This window comes from Protopterus annectens, chromosome 8.part0, assembly GCF_019279795.1.
Source record: "Protopterus annectens isolate FY-2018-M chromosome 8.part0, PAN1.0, whole genome shotgun sequence".
NCBI lineage: Eukaryota > Metazoa > Chordata > Ceratodontiformes > Protopteridae > Protopterus > Protopterus annectens.
Window position 1 is genome coordinate 1,479,375,898 of NC_056741.1, and position 20,349 is coordinate 1,479,396,246.

At 40.8% G+C, this 20,349-nt stretch overlaps 1 protein-coding gene across 1 annotated transcript in view; it reads left to right on the top strand.

The window, feature by feature from the left end:
- Positions 1–20,349, top strand: part of ANKK1 (ankyrin repeat and kinase domain containing 1) — a 474,688-nt gene that overhangs the window by 294,672 nt on the left and 159,667 nt on the right. The window contains exon 5 of the mRNA XM_044081064.1: positions 15,676–15,831. Within this exon, the coding sequence (XP_043936999.1) occupies positions 15,676–15,831 (156 nt within the window). The remainder of the gene's footprint in view (positions 1–15,675; positions 15,832–20,349) is intronic.

Genomic DNA, 20,349 nt, shown 5'->3' on the forward strand with positions numbered 1-20,349 from the left:
CAAGCACCAGACAGCCATACATACATACATACATGCACACACACACTGTGGTGACCAGATATGTGTGTATGGATAGCCGATGTGTGTGATGCACCGCACCTGCCGACGTCATGCTTTCCACACTGCAGTATGTACAGATCTCTACAACGGTGTACAGGTATGTGTTACAACTGGGACATAGTCCCCACCATATGTGGCATGTGTAGTCACACAAGCGGACACACATGGCAGTGCTGGGAATGATACACCTGCCATATGATGAGCCGTTTGATAGACATGCAGCGGTAATGTCCGCAGTATGTGTACCAATGCTATGTCTGGCAATTGTGTGGCTATATGCACACGGGAGGATGTCAGTGATACAGGTGTCATGTGACATACAGTTGGTAACACCTGACCGCTGTGTATGCGTTATATCATCACCGTCAAGTAACAGTGACATAGAGTACTGTTTGCACATGGCATGGTAGGATGGCGTGTGACACACCTGTGAGCCATCCCCGACACACATACATCTACACAGGTGGATCACCACTTTATGTACACACATCCCTCCATACGTGATGTACAACCAACTGTACTGTCTATATGTCACCATATACAGGTGTCAATGATGGGGCTGCATTGCGACTGCATGTTGTAGTTAGGCACAGCTGTGTTCTGGACATTGGCCACTGCACATGCATGGTTGCTGCATGCACAGTACAGATTGTACATGTGCGTTGGTCCTACATGTGTCTCCTGTAGCCATGTTTGTATGCATTGCTATTGGTGGACATGTGTGTTGACATACATAACACATGGACTGTGGCATGATATCATGGGTGTCATGGGTGACTACTACAGGGGAATGTGTCCTCCGTCAACTTTGCTACCTTTTGTACTGTGAGCATTCAACAGACATGGACCCACCTTCCATTTGCGTGTGTATGATTGCTTAGGCCACTGTTCTGCACGGGGGACAGCAAAGGCTTAGCTATGTACATATGTGTTGTGTGTGTGGTCCATGCACACATCCACTACAATCACATGTTTGACATATCCAAACATGTGTGTTCGTTGGTGTACAGCAACACTCATCTGTCACAGCTAAGACCCGGGGCCCCTGGTATGTCTTGAGCTGACCTAGTCATGTACAGTGGTATACTTACAATACATAACACCTGTTGGAACCCTGTCAGTACATGTGTACTCTGCACAGTTGCTGTAGACCTCTGTACAGTCCACTGGTCATGTGTCACACAGTGTTGTGGTAATGTATGGCTGTGTATTGCTGCAGCAACGACATGGTGATGTCTCGAGGGCTACAGTGTAGACTGCGATGTGTACATCTGGGATCTGCACCTGTGACAGCTGTGATGGCAGCTGAGTGTGTACTGGTCACTGCATGTGTGTGACCGCTCTGTGTGTGGGGACAGTCATACCTTACTGTGCCCTTCCGTGTTTAGATGCCGTCTGCATGCAGGACGGCCCGGCCTGTGCATGGGGACAGTCATACCTTACTGTGCCCTTCCGTGTTTAGACTCCGTGTGCATGCAAGATGGCCCTTTGCAACTGCTAAGTGTGTGAGCATGCCCAGTACGCTGTTGTGTAGATGGACATACATGACAGTCCAAACTGAGCCCTTGCATGTTGAAACTCCATCTGCATGCAAGACGGCCCTTTGCAACTGCTTAGTGTGTGAGCATGCCCAGTACACTGTTGTGTAGATGAATACACATGACAGTCCAAACTGAGCCCATGTTGAGACTCCATCTGCATGCAAGATGGCCCTTTGCAACTGCTAAGTGTGTGAGCATGCCCAGTACACCGTTGTGTAGATCGACACACAGTACAGTCTGAACGGACATGTATTACTAAGCATGTGGCCGTGCCCAGTGACACCTTGTGTTGGTGATGTCCCTCTGTGCATGGGCATGGCCGTTGACATCCTGTATAGCCATGGTGGTCATCTAGGCAACAGATGTCCATTTTCAACATCACGATGGATGCCTACTGAGTACACACTGGTCGACTATCTTGAAGGGTGTACTGTCTGTGGTGCATCCCATGTCTATGTCATGTTGTCGTGGTGCTCCGTAAATCTTACGTTGCCCCGATCACACCACTGCCGTGTGTTTGTCTATGTCTACCGTGGGACAGTAATATGTCTGTATGCTTTCAGACTGATCACTCTCTATACAATCCCTGTCAGCATCCTTGTCAGTGCGGATGATGACACACACCTAGAAGTATGCCTCTGGAATGGCTGTGTTTAGTAATCTCAGTAACGCGTTCTGTAAATGCGTCATGCTGTAGTGTGATAGGGTAGTTAGGTGTATGTTCGACTCCCAGCCCTGCCAAGTGTGTGAGTGTGTGTGTGTGTGTGTGTGTGTGTGTGTGTGTGTGTGTGTGTTTGCGCACATTCTCCCATCCAACTGGGGACTCAGTCTTGCTTTTAGATGCCTCACACCACAGACATTTCCTACCGACATCTTTGCCTTTGCAGATGATGACACTCACCTAGATGTCTGCCTGTGGGACTGCTGTGCTCAGTAATCTCAGTAGCGCGTTCTGTAAATGCGTCATGCTGTAGTGTGTTAGGGTAGTTAGGTGTGTGTGTGTGTGTGTGTGTGTGTGTGTGTGTGTGTGTGTGTGTGTGTGTGTGTGTGTGTGCGCCGATTCTCCGCCTGGGGACTCAGTCTTGCTTTTAGACGCCTCACACCACAGACATTTCCTACCGATGTCTTTGCCTTTGCGGATGATGACACGCACCCAGATGTCTGCCTCTGGGACTGCTGTGCTTAGTAATCACGGTAGCGCATTCGGTAAATGCGTCATGCTGTAGTGTGTTAGGGTAGTTAGGTATATGTTCGACTCCCAGCCCTGCCAAGTGTGTGTGTGTGTGTGTGTGTGTGTGTGTGTGTGTGTGTGTGTGTGTGTGTGTGTGTGTTTGCGCGCATGCTCCCGTCTGCCGGGGACTCAGTCTTGCTTTTAGACGCCTCACACCACAGAAATTTCCTACCGGCATCTTTGCCTATGCGGATGATGACACACACCTAGATGTCTGCCTCTGAGACAGCTGTGTTTAGTAATCTCGGTAGCGCATTCTGTAAATGAATCATGTGTAGTGTGTTAGGGTAGTTAGGTGCATGTTCGACTCTCAGCCCTGCCAAGTGTGTGTGTGTGTGTGTGTGTGTGTGTGTGTGTGTGTGTGTGTGTGTTTGCGCATGCTCCCGTCTGCCTGGGGACTTAGTCTTGCTTTTAGACCCCTCACACCACAGAAATTTCCTACCGACGTCTTTGCCTTAGCGGATGATGACACGCACCTAGATGTCTGCCTCTGGGACTGCTGTGTTTAGTAATCTCGGTAGCGCATTCTGTAAATGCATCATTCTGTAGTGTGTTAGGGTGGTTAGGTGTATGTTCGACTCCCAATCCTGCCAAGTGTGTGTGTGTGTGTGTGTGTGTGTGTGTGTGTGTGTGTGTATATATATATATATATATATATATATATATATATATATATATCTATATCTATCTATATATATATATATATATATATATATATATATATATATATATATATATATATATTGTATATAGATATGTATGTTGGGATTATCACTCTTGAATGTGCTGCATTATCTGTACGTGAGCACCTTGGATGTATGTACATCTGCTATGGCTCTGTGATAGTGCACATACTGTGTGCTGTAGTGATCCTGGGTTATACTTGTGTAGTGACCGGTTATTGTGTTGCTGGGTATTATACGGGCATTGGAAACAATGTTAGTACAGCACCTTTGAATGGTCGTATGCACATCTCGGCAACAGTCAGCAGTGGTTATTACACTGGAGTGTGAGCATGGCTCATATCTGTATGTAGTAACAGACAATTCTATGCACTTCAGGTTAACATTACAGACTCACGTTTATCCACAGGTTGTGGTACAGATCCCAGGACTGTATGTGTATACATTGACAGGTGCAGGACTGGGTTGTGTTGGATGCATGGAGGGGTGTCCATGGCCAGTAATGGGGATCTCTACAGCCTGGCAGGTACAGTCTGTGACTGTCCCACAACCTCCTGTATATGGCTGACACATGCTGTACCTGTGTATATGCAGACACACACACTTACCACAAACAGCTATGGCTATCACATACACAAACCCATTGCATCACCTTTGGGCCATGCAATAACCATTGTCCCTCACACACACACACACACCTACGTGTACATTGGATGGCTCAATGACAGCTCTGGAAATGTAACACCACACCCTGTGCATATCATGTCACCTCTGCCACCACCTGTGATGTGTAACACTGATGCAGGATCAGACTAACCTGGTGCTGATGCACATGGCTTTATTCCACTGTATTGATGTTAGCATGCTGTTAACACACAGTGTGTTACTTCCAGATGTATATCAGCAGGCATGATGCATTGCAGCTATGACCATCACTGTAGCATAGTTTACAGCACTGTTAATTCTGATGATGTATTCTCCATCCATTTCACTGATGTGTGTCTGAGTGTGCAGTACGTGTGTGATGTGTGTAGTACACATGTATACATGCTTACAAATGCATACACGACATTACACGGGCTTCACCATTCGTACACTAGTTTACTCGTTCTTCCACACTCCACACGTGCACATGGGCTAACACGCGCGCACACATGCTTGCTCGGGCTTACTGGCACGCACGGGCGCAGACACACTGTGGGCAGGTTTGCAGGTCAAATCGGTGGTATCCATGGCATACACCGTCAGTCTTCTGACGTTCCCTAGGATAGCTCATAACACGCCTCTTCCACTGAGTACTGACAGCAAACATGTGACAGTGCTCCAGTGAGGTTACAGTGTTTTATACATACACACTCATGTTGTCACCTACCTTCTACTCTAATAGTCCCCTTAACCTACACTACACTGTAGAGGCTTGGCCCATATGGCATGACATGTTGTGATTCATTATCCTCAGCCTCACTTGCATCACATTGCCTACAAATGCTTTGTTACATCTCTGACAGAGTGCTACCACACATAAGAACCAGTACGCAGTAGCCATGTTGTCTCCAGCTTGCCATTCATCTGCATGGCATACTAACATCTAACTAAACCTACATTTTGTATGTATATTATACATATATGTCTTGTTTTGAAGCGCAGTGTGTTCTCGTGGCGCTGCACTACGCTTCCACACCAGAGATCAGGGGAGGACAACTACTGTTTTATTGATATCCAATGGACAAAGCTGCCACTGGCCTTGGACTTGGACATTGGCATGCTTCTTTGACTGTATTCATACTGTATTTGCAGCTGTCATTGCTCCATTTAGCAACGTGCAGAACGTTAGTCACCTAACATCCGGGTACATTTCTGCACATAACTCTGCTCTTGCACGGACAGCTTACTGTTTCATGTATCGTGTAAATACATCATTTGCATAGCTTTCACATACAAATGGGGTATGTTGCAAATCCCAACATTGTCCGTGCAATGTTCATGTTACGGGTGGTCCTGCACGCCCCTACGGGTGTTTGCTGAATAGCCTGGCAGTCATCTTTCCTTGCTGTACTCTCACTCAATCCATGCACACCGGAGGCTTTGTGTATCATGGCCTAGGCTTTGCTGTGTGCTATGTCTATTTGTGGTGTATGCATGGCTGTGGGTATGTCCCACTGTCATCACTGGTAAAGGTGATGCCCTATAGGTACTTCATGTAGACTGCTGTGTCATTTGACATGTCAGCACATACCTGCAGCCAATACTGAACTTCCTACTGCAGCCCTTTTCATACCTTCTGAGTTATCTTGTGGTCGATAATGCTCTTTCCTCAGACATGTATCTGTTTCTGATCATACCTCTCAACCTCCTAGAGCAAAACATCTGTACAAAGCCTAACATGATGGGGGGACAAATAGGGGAAGATTCTAAATATTGCTCTTACAAACGTAGATAGTTGACAGTATAATAGGTTTTGAATTAGTATGACCTTTCTGAGTGATTTGGGGTCTTAAACTCATATGTTTGTCATTATTTAATGATGTCAGTTCTCAGGTATTTGGCAGACATGTACAGATTGTAAGAGGAACACACCAAACATATGACGCATACATCTGCACATTCTGCGAGACTCTGTACAGTTGCGAGGTATGTTTCTGATACTGGAAATCAATTTTCTTACACCAATACACACAATATATGGCGCCATCACAGGCCAGATGCCATTACATTCCTATTGCAGGACACACCCACCCAGAGGGTTATATTCCTCAAACAGGCCAACAGGTGCTTATCCACACTAATTATTCTATCATGTACCTTATGCGTACGCCGGTATTTGCACTTTCCGTCAGTGGCAGAGCTCACGTACGAGTATTGGGGACTGGACACTGTATCGGTGACTCTTCATGACACCCTGAGGGATACATGTCTTTTGAGTCTATTAACCTTCCACATTGACTTTCACAGGGCATACATTGTCATTCACATTTGTGGAAATACATGCTTTTGACTTGTACATGTTTTGTCATTTGTCTTGACGTCTTACTTCTCACCTGTCCACCTAGTATCACTAGTCCTGTACATTTATTTAGGACGGGTTACCTTCATACCTCTCACCTGTACACATTATGGGTAAATGCCCCGAGGTTTGACCTATGATTCTGTTACATTTGTCATTATAATGTGCCTTTCTGGTAGATTGCTGACAAGGCATGAGGACTGTGCGGTTAGGTAATAATGACTGACATTTCTATTTCATGATTACTAACTCTCATAACATTTGTATTCCTCACTACGCAATTATTCTATCAATGTTCTGACTTTGTCTGGGGTATATTTAATATAGTCCCTATTTGTATTTCATGTACTATGCCTTAGTCCAGCTGTCTTATTCTGACATTTTGGCAGGTATGGTTACCATCTTGGTCATACGTATGTCCATCCATGATAATCGCCTACATGACACTGATATAGGTCCCTATGTCTTCCCCCAATGGTTTACACAATATCCAGTAGATGCGTTGCACCTTTTTGGAGAATATAGGCATGTGCTATACCCACATAGGTATATTGATCACTCCCATGGGGCATACCTAATAGATCTGTGCCAACCAACACCTAGGCCCATTTCTGCATACCCATGATTCCCATACCTGACACCCCTCCACAGTACCCATTAGACACGTTTAATGTGAGTGATAATAAAGTGTGAAGACACTTCTGAGCACCCCCCACTCTGTGGATATCAGGTCGTACGTCATACGTTCTATCAACCCATGTGTTATTACCCTTGCACCTGCTACTGTTGCATGTACAGCTATATCGTAGTTGCAGTTGTGAGGTCTTTTGCATCAATGACAGTTCGACCTTCATATGGGATCAATTTTTGGGGTCCTGCAAAGGACACCTATATTCATGTTTAACGTGTAGAACTTGCAGGCCCTGTCACACTGGTACTTTCCAGGCAATGGTTTGGAAAGCAGCGGTGTATTCTCCTTTCATGCATGTCTGTCTGTCTATCCATAATAGCTATACCATGACCTATTTATGTACATGTGTTATATGTACAGGGACATACGTTTGTTGTGTATATATCTATTCATGTATCGTGTGTGTATAGATATATATATGTACATATATACATATGTCTGTACATTTCTCATTTCATAATTTGCTTTGGTTTATGTCTGTGGATATATGTGTATATATATATATATATATCTCCATATCATACCTTTCAACTGTACAGATTTCTGCTGCATGTACAGCTGTTTGCCTCTTATCTTTGGTCCGTTTTTCATAACCTTGTGTCTATCTGGCAAGTTAGTGGCATATCATTAAAGACTGACGTTGGTAAATAATGACAAACATTTCAGGTTACAACTTCATACCCTTCAGAGAATCCATGCTAGTGACACACCTGTTATTCTATCCACTTTCTATGTTTGTTAGGGAAATATCTGGGGATTGTCCCTATTTGTACCAGTTGTTTTCATGGCTTTGTCCGGTTTCCTACTTTACGGGGTTAACAGGTATGACCCATGTACATAGAACGTGGGGAAAACATCATTCATTTTCTATGCTGTGAGCGGATTACACATGCGCAGGTGCACTTGCATATCCTTATTGTGGGTTACATATGTTTCATAGATATTTGTGCTTACATGAACTTTCATAATTCTGACCGTAACAGTTACATATCTGTATTCCGGTTTATGGACTAATGCGAAACACACGTTCACCTTTACATATTTAAATGTGTGTACGCATTCATTACACTTTCAAGTTATATGTGCAGTGGTCGTAGGTCAACCGGGACTGCATTCACATTGGCCGGATGCCGGAACCAGTATTCTATTGGTGTTCTCCCTCATTGATACGCATACCCATAGTACTTAGCTACATCAACATACACCTCACCGCTTCACCTACAACACAGGCATCCATTCTCCTGCTGGGAAAAATGTGGTACTACATATTACACATTCCCTATCGCCTACTGCTGTGGACTCCAGCTGCATTGTTAATCACTCCGAGGATATGCAGAACACCAAGGCATATAGTCCAGGCACATACAGGTCTTTGATTGTCAGGGTGTTCATGCAGTGATCTGGGTTTAGGCTTGTCCACCTGGTGAACGAACTTCCCTGGCTGAGTTCAAATGTCAGACGAAGCATATGGACAGGGAGTTTCTCCTTATTTTGAAGTTTTACCTGTGTTTATAGACACAGGTGTTTGGGCACCTGTCAGCAGTTTATTCTGTTGGCAATACATATTATGGGTGGGGTTGTTACAGTCCATACTCCACGGTGAGGGGTGTTCCCATTCACATTTGACTATTACCTATATACATTCATACGGGGATTATTATTCTGGACATGAAGTGACTACAGGTATGCAGTTGTACATTACACAAGTGTGAAGGGTTGTTACTGTAAATATGTGCAGACCATACCTCTCAACCTCTTAGAGCACCAAACCTGCGCAAAACCTACATGATGGGGGGACGGTTAGGGACACATTTTAACAATTGCTCTTACAAGCTTAGAACGTTGATAGAATACTAGGTTTTGCATTAGCATGACTTTTCTGAAGGATGTGGAGTCTTAAACTCAGGATATTTCTCATTATTTAGTGACATCAATCCACAGCTATTTACCACACTGGTGCAGATTGTTGGAGGCACACAACAACAATATGGGGCAAACCTCTGGTCATTCTTAGGGTTGCCATCTTTTCAAATGCCCAAAGTGAGACATGTTCTGTAGAAATGTCAGATTTTCCAGGACAAAACGTACCTACAGCCGTGCATAGTGCAGAACTTAACCATTTTTGCACAAATAATAGCTTATTCTAGTAACATTTGAATTGCTTATGCTACTTCACATAACATATAGAAGTTTCATATATAAAATAACTGTTTTATACAACTATTAAAGAAACTTAGGAAATAACCTTGTCCTAAACTCTCAGGACATTTACCATTTCTTGATTTTTTTCACAGGACACAACTGCCTACAGAGGGACTGTTACTCGCAAAGTGGGACAGGTGGTAACCCTAGTCATTCTGCGAATATCTGGACAGTTGAGTGGTATGGCACGGACCTCTGTAATACGCTGTTGTGTTCTGGCACAGCAGTAGCTCAGCATTAAAGACTACAGTCGGAACGTGCTGACAGACAGTTGGGTTTCAGACTTCATACTCTGGACATTAATGCCAATGTGCAAACTGTTATTCTATCAAATGTCTATGTTTCTAAGAGCTATCTTTACAGATTGTCCCTGTTTTTGGACCTTTGTCTCACTTGTATTCACGGCTCTGTCCAGATATCTTGCTCACACAGGTTGACAGGTATGGTCGGTCACACCTGCACACAGTCAGTGTCCCTCACACTTGATCAGGGTTGACCTGTTTACATCAGTGTCTTCCTCACCCTCATGCCGTTTGCCACTATGCAAATGTGTACATTATATTCTCCCTTCTATTCGTGTCTGGACGCATGCGTCACGGGAAGGTGTTTTACCCTGGGTGGTAGGTTATGCATGCCCACTTAGGGCTGGACAGTGTCATGGACCTCCACTGCATGTTCTGACTTGTGTCCAGATATCTTCAGGATTGGACATTATGTCTTCATACCCATTCTACTATTTACACAGGTTGGTTATCCCATGAGGGATATCCCAAAAATTGGACTAGACCAAAACAAGTCAGATAACAAAGATTTTTGTGGCTTTACGAAAATGTGCAGGGGATTTTGCATGCAAGGGATACATGGTTTGCAATCCTGACACTGCCTAGGGTGACAATACCTACTACATATGCGTAGGGGTCACTGTGTGTAGCTGTGTCTGCAACAAACCAGTGGACCAAGTACGGCTGGATTTGGTGGACGTTCTGGTATGGAGGCAAGTTGTGTGTTGTGGAGGGTATGTTGGGTAGGCCATTATGCATCCAGGTGTGTTGCGTTTGTTATGGCCAGTTCCATCAGGACCCATCTGTGGGTATGTGACGGTGACGTATCTATACATTTGTCTCGCACATTTCCATATTCATAGGTTTGTGGGATTGTGTTCTACACTATGGCCTGTCTGCTTGTCTTGCAGCTGTTTCTACATGTGGTTGTGTTTCTTTCCACTTCACCTGCTGCCCCCTCGTACACCTCCGGTTCACCTTTTCTGCATGCGACACAGTATCGCCTTTGAGGATTTTACCATTAACCACCCACCCCTCACACGCAAATTCATCACACCCCATAGAGCACTACTTTGGTTGTTGGCCCATGACATGGCCAGAGTTACACATTGACTACCCTACATGTGTCAGGTACCTTTATGGTTGTGTGGACTACCCTGCCATGTTTGCTTTCCACATGCTATACCTCACGCACATAGGTACACGCTCATACTTCACTTTCATTACTTGGTTGGTATATCCGGGTACTACCCGTTTGACTGTGTCACATACACGTTTGGATTATACAGCTGCCTTCTGGATTTTGCCAGCCTGTTGTACTCATTGGTAGGATGGCACCTTTTCCTATGTCCAAGCTATTCCTTACACATGTCCGACTGTTGTGGACAATGCCTCCCCACAGTCGACAGTTGTGTTTCCACCTTTTCAAATGGCCACAGTGTGACATTTGCGGTGAACACAGCATATTTTACAGGCTGACACATACCCACGGTCAGTTCAGCAGATAGAACTTACAATTCTTGCCTATATCTAAGCTTATTCTTGTAGCATTTCGGTGTCTTATTCTGTTTCTTATGACATTTATGTAATATACATTCAGTGAAATATGTTTAATGCAACTATTACATGACGTCTACGGAATAATTATGTCCTATATTCTCTGGACATTTGCCATTTTTACATGTTTGTGTAAAGACACATCTGCCCACAGAGGGACTGTCGCTCACAAAGTGGGACAGGTGGTAATCTTAGTCGACGGTACGGATCATACTGTTCATTTCAGCCTACATGTGTCCGTATTGTTATAGCTGTTGATATGCTCCTTCTGTTTCGTTTACATGCGTATGCTATTTCCTATCACATTTGGTATGTGAAATACGGACATACCTTTTGTATGTGACTATTACATGCCTTGTGGGATATGATTCAGACATGCGGTCACTACATATATCTACATTTCTTCTCATGTATTTTGTTATGGACACATCTGCACAGCTATGTTCCCTCCCTCACATTATTGGTCAGCTGGTGACCCTCTCCATTGGGCTGGATGTACCTACTGGCAGCACGCTAACATATGATACGTTTCACTTCCACATGGTATAGCTATCAACACTACGTTGGACTATGGGCACACGGTTTTCATGTCATTTGTTCAAGGGTAGGGACTCGTTATTCCCTACCGTGCATTTGTGTTTGAGTCTTCATTTTCTGTTCGCAGGGACTATCTTGCATGCTTTGCATACGTTTCAGTATCCACGGACACTGATAGGTACGATGACTATTGCAGGTGGAATATAATATTCAGCAGTTTAGGTTGCTCATCAACAGCTGTCATTGACACGCCTCCATGCGCAACTTCATTACGCCCCATGCACTCATGCATGTTTCCTATGCACGTGGCTGTGGCGGCTGCGTGTCTTCATTAATATGCATATGGCGCGACTACTCCATATATATGCCGCACGGACGGCGCAAGCCTTATGCCGGCCTTGCGCCGAGCTTCATGAATCCTGGGGCATATGTATTTTCTACTATAGAAGACAAATGGGAGGAAAGACTCATTATTTTTGCTGTTATTTAATGAAGACTGTCAGGTTGCTAGTAAAAACAAATAGAAAGCTATTCTGGTTGAACAATTTAAATGCAGCTAAGAAATCCAAGTGAAACGTTGCACAATTATGGAAAATGAATTTCTGAAAGGTATAGGAGCTCAGAAGGATTTAAAGAACTTAACAAGCACTTACCAGAACCTGATATTCTGATATAGACCCTGATTCCTTACTGTCAGCAAAAAATCCTAAAAGGTGGCCACCCTGCCACAAGCTTTCACATAATAGAAACATTGCTTATCTCAAAATTCATCATATTTTGTTACATCAAAAGCTGGAAAAAGTTGTAAGAAAAATAAAAGAGAAAAGTTGTTGAATTCAGTCATACATTTTCTAGAATGTGATGGCATGTAAGTGGGGCAAAGGGCTAGAAATAAATTAAGAGGATCTCTAGACCAGTTAAGCACACTGTTGTCTACCTAGTGAAAAAAAACAAAGTGCAGCATATAATGGAAACAAAGGGCCATCAATGTTATATAAATAAAAAATAAAGGGCCAACACTTGTGAGCTTTCTGTTTTTCTCACTAACTATGCTGCAGCTTTTTGGACTGTGACATATCTAAATTGTATCTTTGAAGTCTGGCTTCATCATGCAGAAGACTGGAACCCTGACAGGGACATAGACTACTGGGGTTCAAATGCAGGCCTAGGCAATGGAGAAACCAGGTGGGGTGGGTGAGGTGAATGGCTGCAGCCCACTTACCTTTCACGTTGAGTGTGGAGAGATTCATGCTGTCAGGGGCAAGTTAAGTAGGTGCAATTTCCCTGGTGGAGAATCTACCGCCCATGCTTTGGGACTGGGTGTGGGGCCTCACAGAGAGAGAAATGTCCTTTGCAGAACTGAGGGGGAACATTCCTGGCAGTTAATCCACTGTACATTCCCTGACCTTGTGCAGAACAAAATCAGACAAATAAAGACTATCTACTATTTGCTAATTTAATGATGATCCTTCCTTGTTGGCACTCTTCCCCATGATGGGGAAGAAATAGGCTGGCTGGCCAGGAATGGGCTCATGATCACTAGGAAGAGACAGCAATGTGGGGAAAAAGTGCTCTTTCTTGGTCATCTCTGTAACTCTCTCTGCAGCAGTACCATTATGCCATTGATCAGGCTAACAACCCTAGCATATTTGAGATGTTAAGCCCTGATTACCCTATTGATGTGATTGCTTTATATGTAAAAAAAAAAAAAAAAAAAAAAAAAACATGATAGTAACATGGACGGTCTAAAATATTTAGTTTTGTGTACTGTACATTTTCTTGAGAAGGGGATAAATGTGATGTATTGGATTTGAATCCAGATACCCTATACCCTAAAGACTTAAATACAGAAGTAAATTGGACATGTGTATTATAGGGACAGAAGTATAAAACAATGAAAAATCCATTAAATAAGATGTGTATTAAATTCTGAAATATTGTGATGAAACTAAGTAGTTAATGTGTTAATTAAACATATGTTAATTTTTATGTAAATTAGTTAATTGAGCAATTTAAGGTGCTACATAAAAAATGATGGCTTTATACGTTAATTTTGGTGTAACTGCCTGTGAAGGCTTAAGCCATAGTGCTAGGGAACAATAAAATTGCAGCTTCCAGCTTTGCTGTATAATGACAACCTTATATTAGTCTGGCACTGAATGGTCAAATCAAAGGGGCCATCAAATGACTAACCAGCTTATGTAGAAATTTCCCACCATTTGTACTGGTGGTGATAGAGACAGGATATTGTAAATAGGTTTTCACTGACCAAAGGAAAGAAAAAAAATATTTTTGATCTTGTATCTCTTGGTGGCATTGATTTTGACCAATCAGCAATTGATATAAGAAAATACAATTTCAGGTTTCTTAGAAAATAAAAGACTTGCTTTAAATTTCTAACTGTTAAGAAAATAAATATGCCAAATGCAACTTTCAGCGAAGAGGGAAATACTCTCAATGAAAGGGAACACAGAACAATCTTTGTCACAGTTCAATGAAAGGCCTATAAATATGGCATAGTATTCAAGGGATCTTCTATGTTTGTTTGAGGTTGCAACACAATTTCTTGTTAAAAAGCACTCACTCCTGGCAGGCTGTGTATATATAAATGCTTGAGACACATATACTGATGACTGCACACTTTACAGGAAAAAAGAAATTAGAAACAGGCATTTTCTTTTTTTTCGTTCTGTTAGGGACCAAGCCACTTCTTCATCCCCATGTGGGTGGGAACATCTTACTTGCAATGAGGTCACTGCATCTCTGGGAAACATTTATCATTAGTACAGTTAAAAACCTGTCTGTGAGCTCAAAGATGGTACATGTTGTGTACAATAGCACAAGAGCAACCGCCACCTTAGGCAGTGGTATTCAAAGAACCATGCTATGATCCCTGAGCAAGTGACTCTAAACAATGGTCAAGGTAATAAGCTTTAAACAAGTTACACACTGCAGACCTATGTTCGAGTCCTATACCCTCCACTTGTCCACTGTTAAGCAAATCACATGGCAAGACCAAGACTCCTATATGATGCCACTTAAACTGAGCACTTGTACTTGCTTTCGTTTACCTTGTAAAAATGACAAAGTAAATACATTCTCAGAGGTCTAAAATGTTAGCGATCCCAAGGACCATTCTACAGCAAGCAGTCACAGTTCAAAAAAATACCTGTAGGATATCATCTAAAATACCTCTATGAAATGTAACCCTCAAAGGTACTACTACAGATGACTTTTTTTTAGACTGAAGATAACCACCCTTCACTGTGTATCCTGCTACTTCGAGTTTTATATGCTTATATGGAACACACAGATTGTCTCAGAAGAACTAACTGAACACATACAATTAGGAGAGATTTCTTTTTATTTCTGACTGCAGACAAAGCACAGCAACCTTGCTTTTGATGGCAGATAAATGCCACATGGATTTATTATTTTTCCTTACTAACAGACAAAATGCTGATCCTGTATGGCGATCTCCATTCAAAATGTTCAAAGTTTCAAAACTTCGATCTTATGGTCTCAGCTGTTTGAAGTTTGATGTTTTGAAACTTCGAGCTCCTGAAGGAGATCCACCCCTACATGTTTCTTTTTTTTTCCTTACACAAGCTGAATTATTTATTTTGAGCACCTAGGGCTGTGGATATTTTTTACATTTGTGTGCAAAAAATATATAAATGTACATAAGGCTTAGAAAGATTTTCTATAATAAATGAAAGCAAAATGAAGCATCTGATGAAGTCCTTTGTATTTTTGGATGAAAGCATTTACTTTATTAAATATTTGTGTGGAGCCTGGTTGCCTGCTTCATTTTTGTTTTCATTTGTTGGAGTTTTTAGATTTTGTTTTCTCTAATAACCTAAATTACCTACTTTATTTTACATTCAGGGGCAAATATGATGGGAGTGATTGTGAAAGTTGCAGCAGGTAAAAGACCTCCTCTGGAAGAAATCCCAGAAAATCGACCACAGGAATGTGAGCAAATGATAAACTTAATGCAGAGATGTTGGGAACAAATCCCAGGACAGAGGCCATGCTTTGCAGGTACTGTTATCAAACCAAAAAGAAGAAGGTCAAGAACTTATTGTTTAAGGATAATCCACTAACCCACAACTTACTGGTCTGCTTTAACACTACTAATTGTTGTATGCATTTCAGTCAATGTACCTTAATATGTATTAGTGGAAACCTTCAGCAAAATTATCTTTCTCTTGCAAAAGGAAACTTTTTTTTCTAAGCAGCATTCAGTTCCAGTATGTACAAAGTTATTTCAGTGCTTACTTCACTACTTCACGTCACATTTGCTTGTTGGCATAATACCTGTTTAGTCTGCCTGTAGGTGTACTTAACATCCTACCTACTCACTATTTCTGCCTGTTCCTTTATCCTGTCTCCACTTCCCATCTGCTTCCACTTACACTTTTATTTGCCACTGCCTTTCCTTTATAGGACCCCTCCATATTTCCTTAGCACGATCTTGAGCACCAATATCATATCTCCCTATCTCGTCTGGCCTCATGTGAGAGAAGTTCAAGCTCTTCCATATTTTGTCATAACAAATTTCATTCACCTCACAGATCTTTCCTACGGTTTTCAAATGGATTCTTTTCATTAGCCTGATGTTCCTTTCCTTTTATGGCCTCCAGAATGTAAGCATTGCTCAAGGTGTGATATGACCTTTGCCCCATAGAGTGGAAGCATTACATCTTTGGTTTATGGAGTCTGTCTCCTTGACAATATACCCTAGTATCATTTGCTACTGATTCTGCTCCCTGAGTGCTACCTGTAGTGGTGTAATATAGGTTTAATTAAGACAACAGAAATCCTTTTCCTGCTCTACTGCCATCATCCCCACTACCTCAGCTAATTCTTCCTCACATCAGAGTTCTTGTGGTCCAGCTTTAGTACTTTGCATTTGTTTACACTGAAAATCAACTGCCAGTTTTCTGCCATCCTGGTCATACTTATAAAACCCTTCCCAACTCTTTCCTCATCTTGCATTACTGAATCTATTTTTGTGTCCTCAGTGAAGACGTTTATTCTGTCCTCTCTTCCTTCGTATATGTCTGAGACAAAATACTGATGATGAGTATTGAGCTCTGGACAGATCCCCTGAAGTACTGTTCTAGTCCTGTTAAAATTTACAACTTAGATGTTGCCTTTTATTTCTGTATCATTTTTCTTGTTGTTGACAAAGGTGGTTCATTTCCTCAAATTCACTCTAAGAATAAAAGGAACGCAATCTTTCCATATCTCAAAGACCATGCTGATAGGTGAATTTTAAAGACTTCACATTACCTATGTGTGTGTGTGTGTGTGTGTGTGTGTGTGTGTGTGTGTGTGTGTGTGTGTCCACATATATTGTGCAGTAGACTGCTATTCCTTCCAAGACTAGTTGTATGTCTCATGCCATTGTTTACTGGGATAAGCTAACGGTCCCCTTGGATTATCAATAGGATAAAACAATTACTAGAAAATGAAATATGCAATTCAGAGACAATAAATAGGCCTGGAACAACAAAATCTGGAATAAATTATCTTGCACTCAGAAAGCAATTTTCAGGGTACATTTCTTTCTTTCATAAAGTATAAGTAAGCCAGTGCATCTGAAGAAGATGCTCAATGTTTTTGGCTATTTTTATCAAAATTTAATACTCTTTCTTCACTTCTTAATTCTTTTGAAATTGCCTAAAAATACATTCCAAGAATATTTTGTCTAACATTGCTGGACCTCTTGAGCATAACATGTTTCATGAAGAGGAGATAGTTGGCTTCTTCATTCCTTATATGATGAGAAACACTTGCATACTTTTTTGCTTATATGGTGAGAATGCAGATGCAATGACTTTTATGAAGAACACATTGATAAGCCCAGTGCACCTTTTCAGAAAACATCAAAGTACTGCTAAATTTTTGTACGAGGAGGGGATGATCTTTTTTGAAAATGAGGTGATTGCACAAAAAAAAAAAAACACAGCCCTAAAATACCTTATTTTTATTACACACTGACTTTTTTTAGATCTAGCTGATCTGCATATGGTGATATCAAGCAGTATCATCTCTGCCTCTTTAATTCTGTGGCCAGTCTGATATCTCACATTTGCATAGCAATTGCGTAGTGGCTAACAACTTCACTAAATGAGGTTGGCTGAAACACAACCCAAAGTAAGGGAGTTTCAGCCTCCCCCAGATATGATGATCTAAGGAGAATTCAGTTGTTGACCTTTAGGAATTACCTGACTGTACATGCCATACTCATTAGATAAAACCTCCTACACTACCTCTGCATATTCCCTTTCCTGTGATATCTGGCATCTTTCTTTTTTTTTAATATTTTTGTTTGCAGTTTGAAATATTTTATGACACCAAACTAACACATACAAGCAATAGGATCAACCAAGAAACAGCAAATAAGAGTGAGTAAACAAATCTCACAAACAACTATATACAATAGTGCTAAATGCATATACAGATCATATGATTTGCAAGTTAATAAGATATAGGTTCAAAGAGATAAAAATAATTTGAATAAAGTGTCTCCCTTGATAAAAATCTTATTCATGATTGAATTCAACTGTTTGTGAAACAATGGAGTTGTTTACAGTATACAGCTTAAGATTTTCACCAATAATTCTTGTAATAAGATTGTTTCAGAACTGCATTATCTGACAAATGTATAACATGCCAGGAAATGACAGAGATAATTACCAGTATTCACAAACAATCTGAGCCAAAATCCTCAAGTGTTTTAGAGGAACATGAATGTAACTCAGGGTGCATATGCCATGCTATCACTTCTTAGCTCCATGTCTGATATAATGCTCTAGCTTGACTTTTAATGATTACCATAGTTTATATTTCCAGTTCCAAAGAATATGCAGGTGGTCAGCATTTTGATAATTTCAGCAAGGACAGTTAGGTGTGTAAGTAAGATACTATTTATTGAGCATTACTGGGGTCAAATAAGCATTGTTAATAACCATTAATTATGTATAAAAATGTTTTTAAGTGGTCCAGTTTTACAGTTAATTGAATTTATTTATTTGGTTTTGTGTGACTGATGGGTTTAGCTTAGTCTAATATTTGATATTTGATGTAAACAGTAGAGTCTTGGTATTTGAAATATATAATTAGTTTATAAATATCTGAGATTGATTTCCTTGATTTCAAAGCTGTCCATAATTGTTTACAGAAGTAAATATCACATTAATTCATATCAGAATTGTTCAACATAGATAATTATCTTGCTCGAATTAATGTAGTGGTATAACATCTTAGAAGGCTAAGGACATTTCTCAAATCATTTAATGAAAGATTTCTATGAGTATAAAGGTCACTAATACATTTATCCTCGAGTTGTGGATATTGGATAAATTTAATATTGAATTATTCAGCCTGTGGTCAGGATTTAAATGAATTGGTTGGAATAATTCAGCATATTGATTAAGTTTTGAAAGTTTTTAATTAAATGTGTTAAGAAGGTATGTATTTTTAAAGTTTTAATATATTTTGTTTTATTTAAGAAGGGAAAAGCTTTTGAATTACATTGATATTTTTGTATGTGGTTATACCATAACTTAATCCAAATGGGACTCTTGCTGACTTGGGAGAGAGAATATTCAACTATTCTCAAAAGTCTGCTAGAATTAATTATATCATAATATAATTTAAAGTCAGGTAGACCCAAACCACCTTGGCTCTTTGGTTGAGTCAGTTTATTGCTAATTCTGATATATTTTGGGATCTCCTGTATCTCTCTCTCTCTCTCTCTCTGTGTCTCTAGTTTCTTCCCTGGCTAAATACATTCATTTAGAATCTAAATGACCCTTGGCTATTTTTTTTTTTTTGGAAAAACTTTAGTGATGCATTACAAATGTGATTCTTTCTCTCAGGAGTCAATACTATAGTTTGGAAACTACGTTTATCACTTTTTATATTTTGATTTTTTTTACATTTTGCTGCAATCTACACACCTTCTTTTTCTGTTCAAGAATTCCTGCTCTTTAATTTTAGTTGCATTTGGTTACATTTTTCTATTGAGACTCAGACTTTTAACATATTTAATGAGGCTACTTTAAGGTGGTGAAAGAAGTAGATTCACATTTACTTGTAATGCAGCTCAACGGATGTGACATAATGCCTACATATTAATAAACTTGGTATGAGCCAGTTGAACAATCTCCCTGTGTTTAGGTAATCCAATTTATGCAAACATCTCAGAATAACAAAAATAAAAATATGTATCTTTTACCATATTTACCTCTTCAGTTCCATACTTCACTAATGGGTGTCATTAGCATGGAATGTTTCAGAACTGCATAATCTGAAAAATGTATGGCATGCCAAGAAATGGCAGAGATGAGTGCTAATATTCACAAACAATCTACCAAAATCTGCAAGTCTTATAGAAAAACATGAATGCAGTTCAAGATGCACATGCTATGCTATGCTATCAGTTTTTAGTTCTGTGTCTGATATAATGCTCTAGTGAATGTGTTTGTCATGGAATATTTTGCATGGAAGATACAACTTTTTTATTACGACACTGACTACATTTGTGAG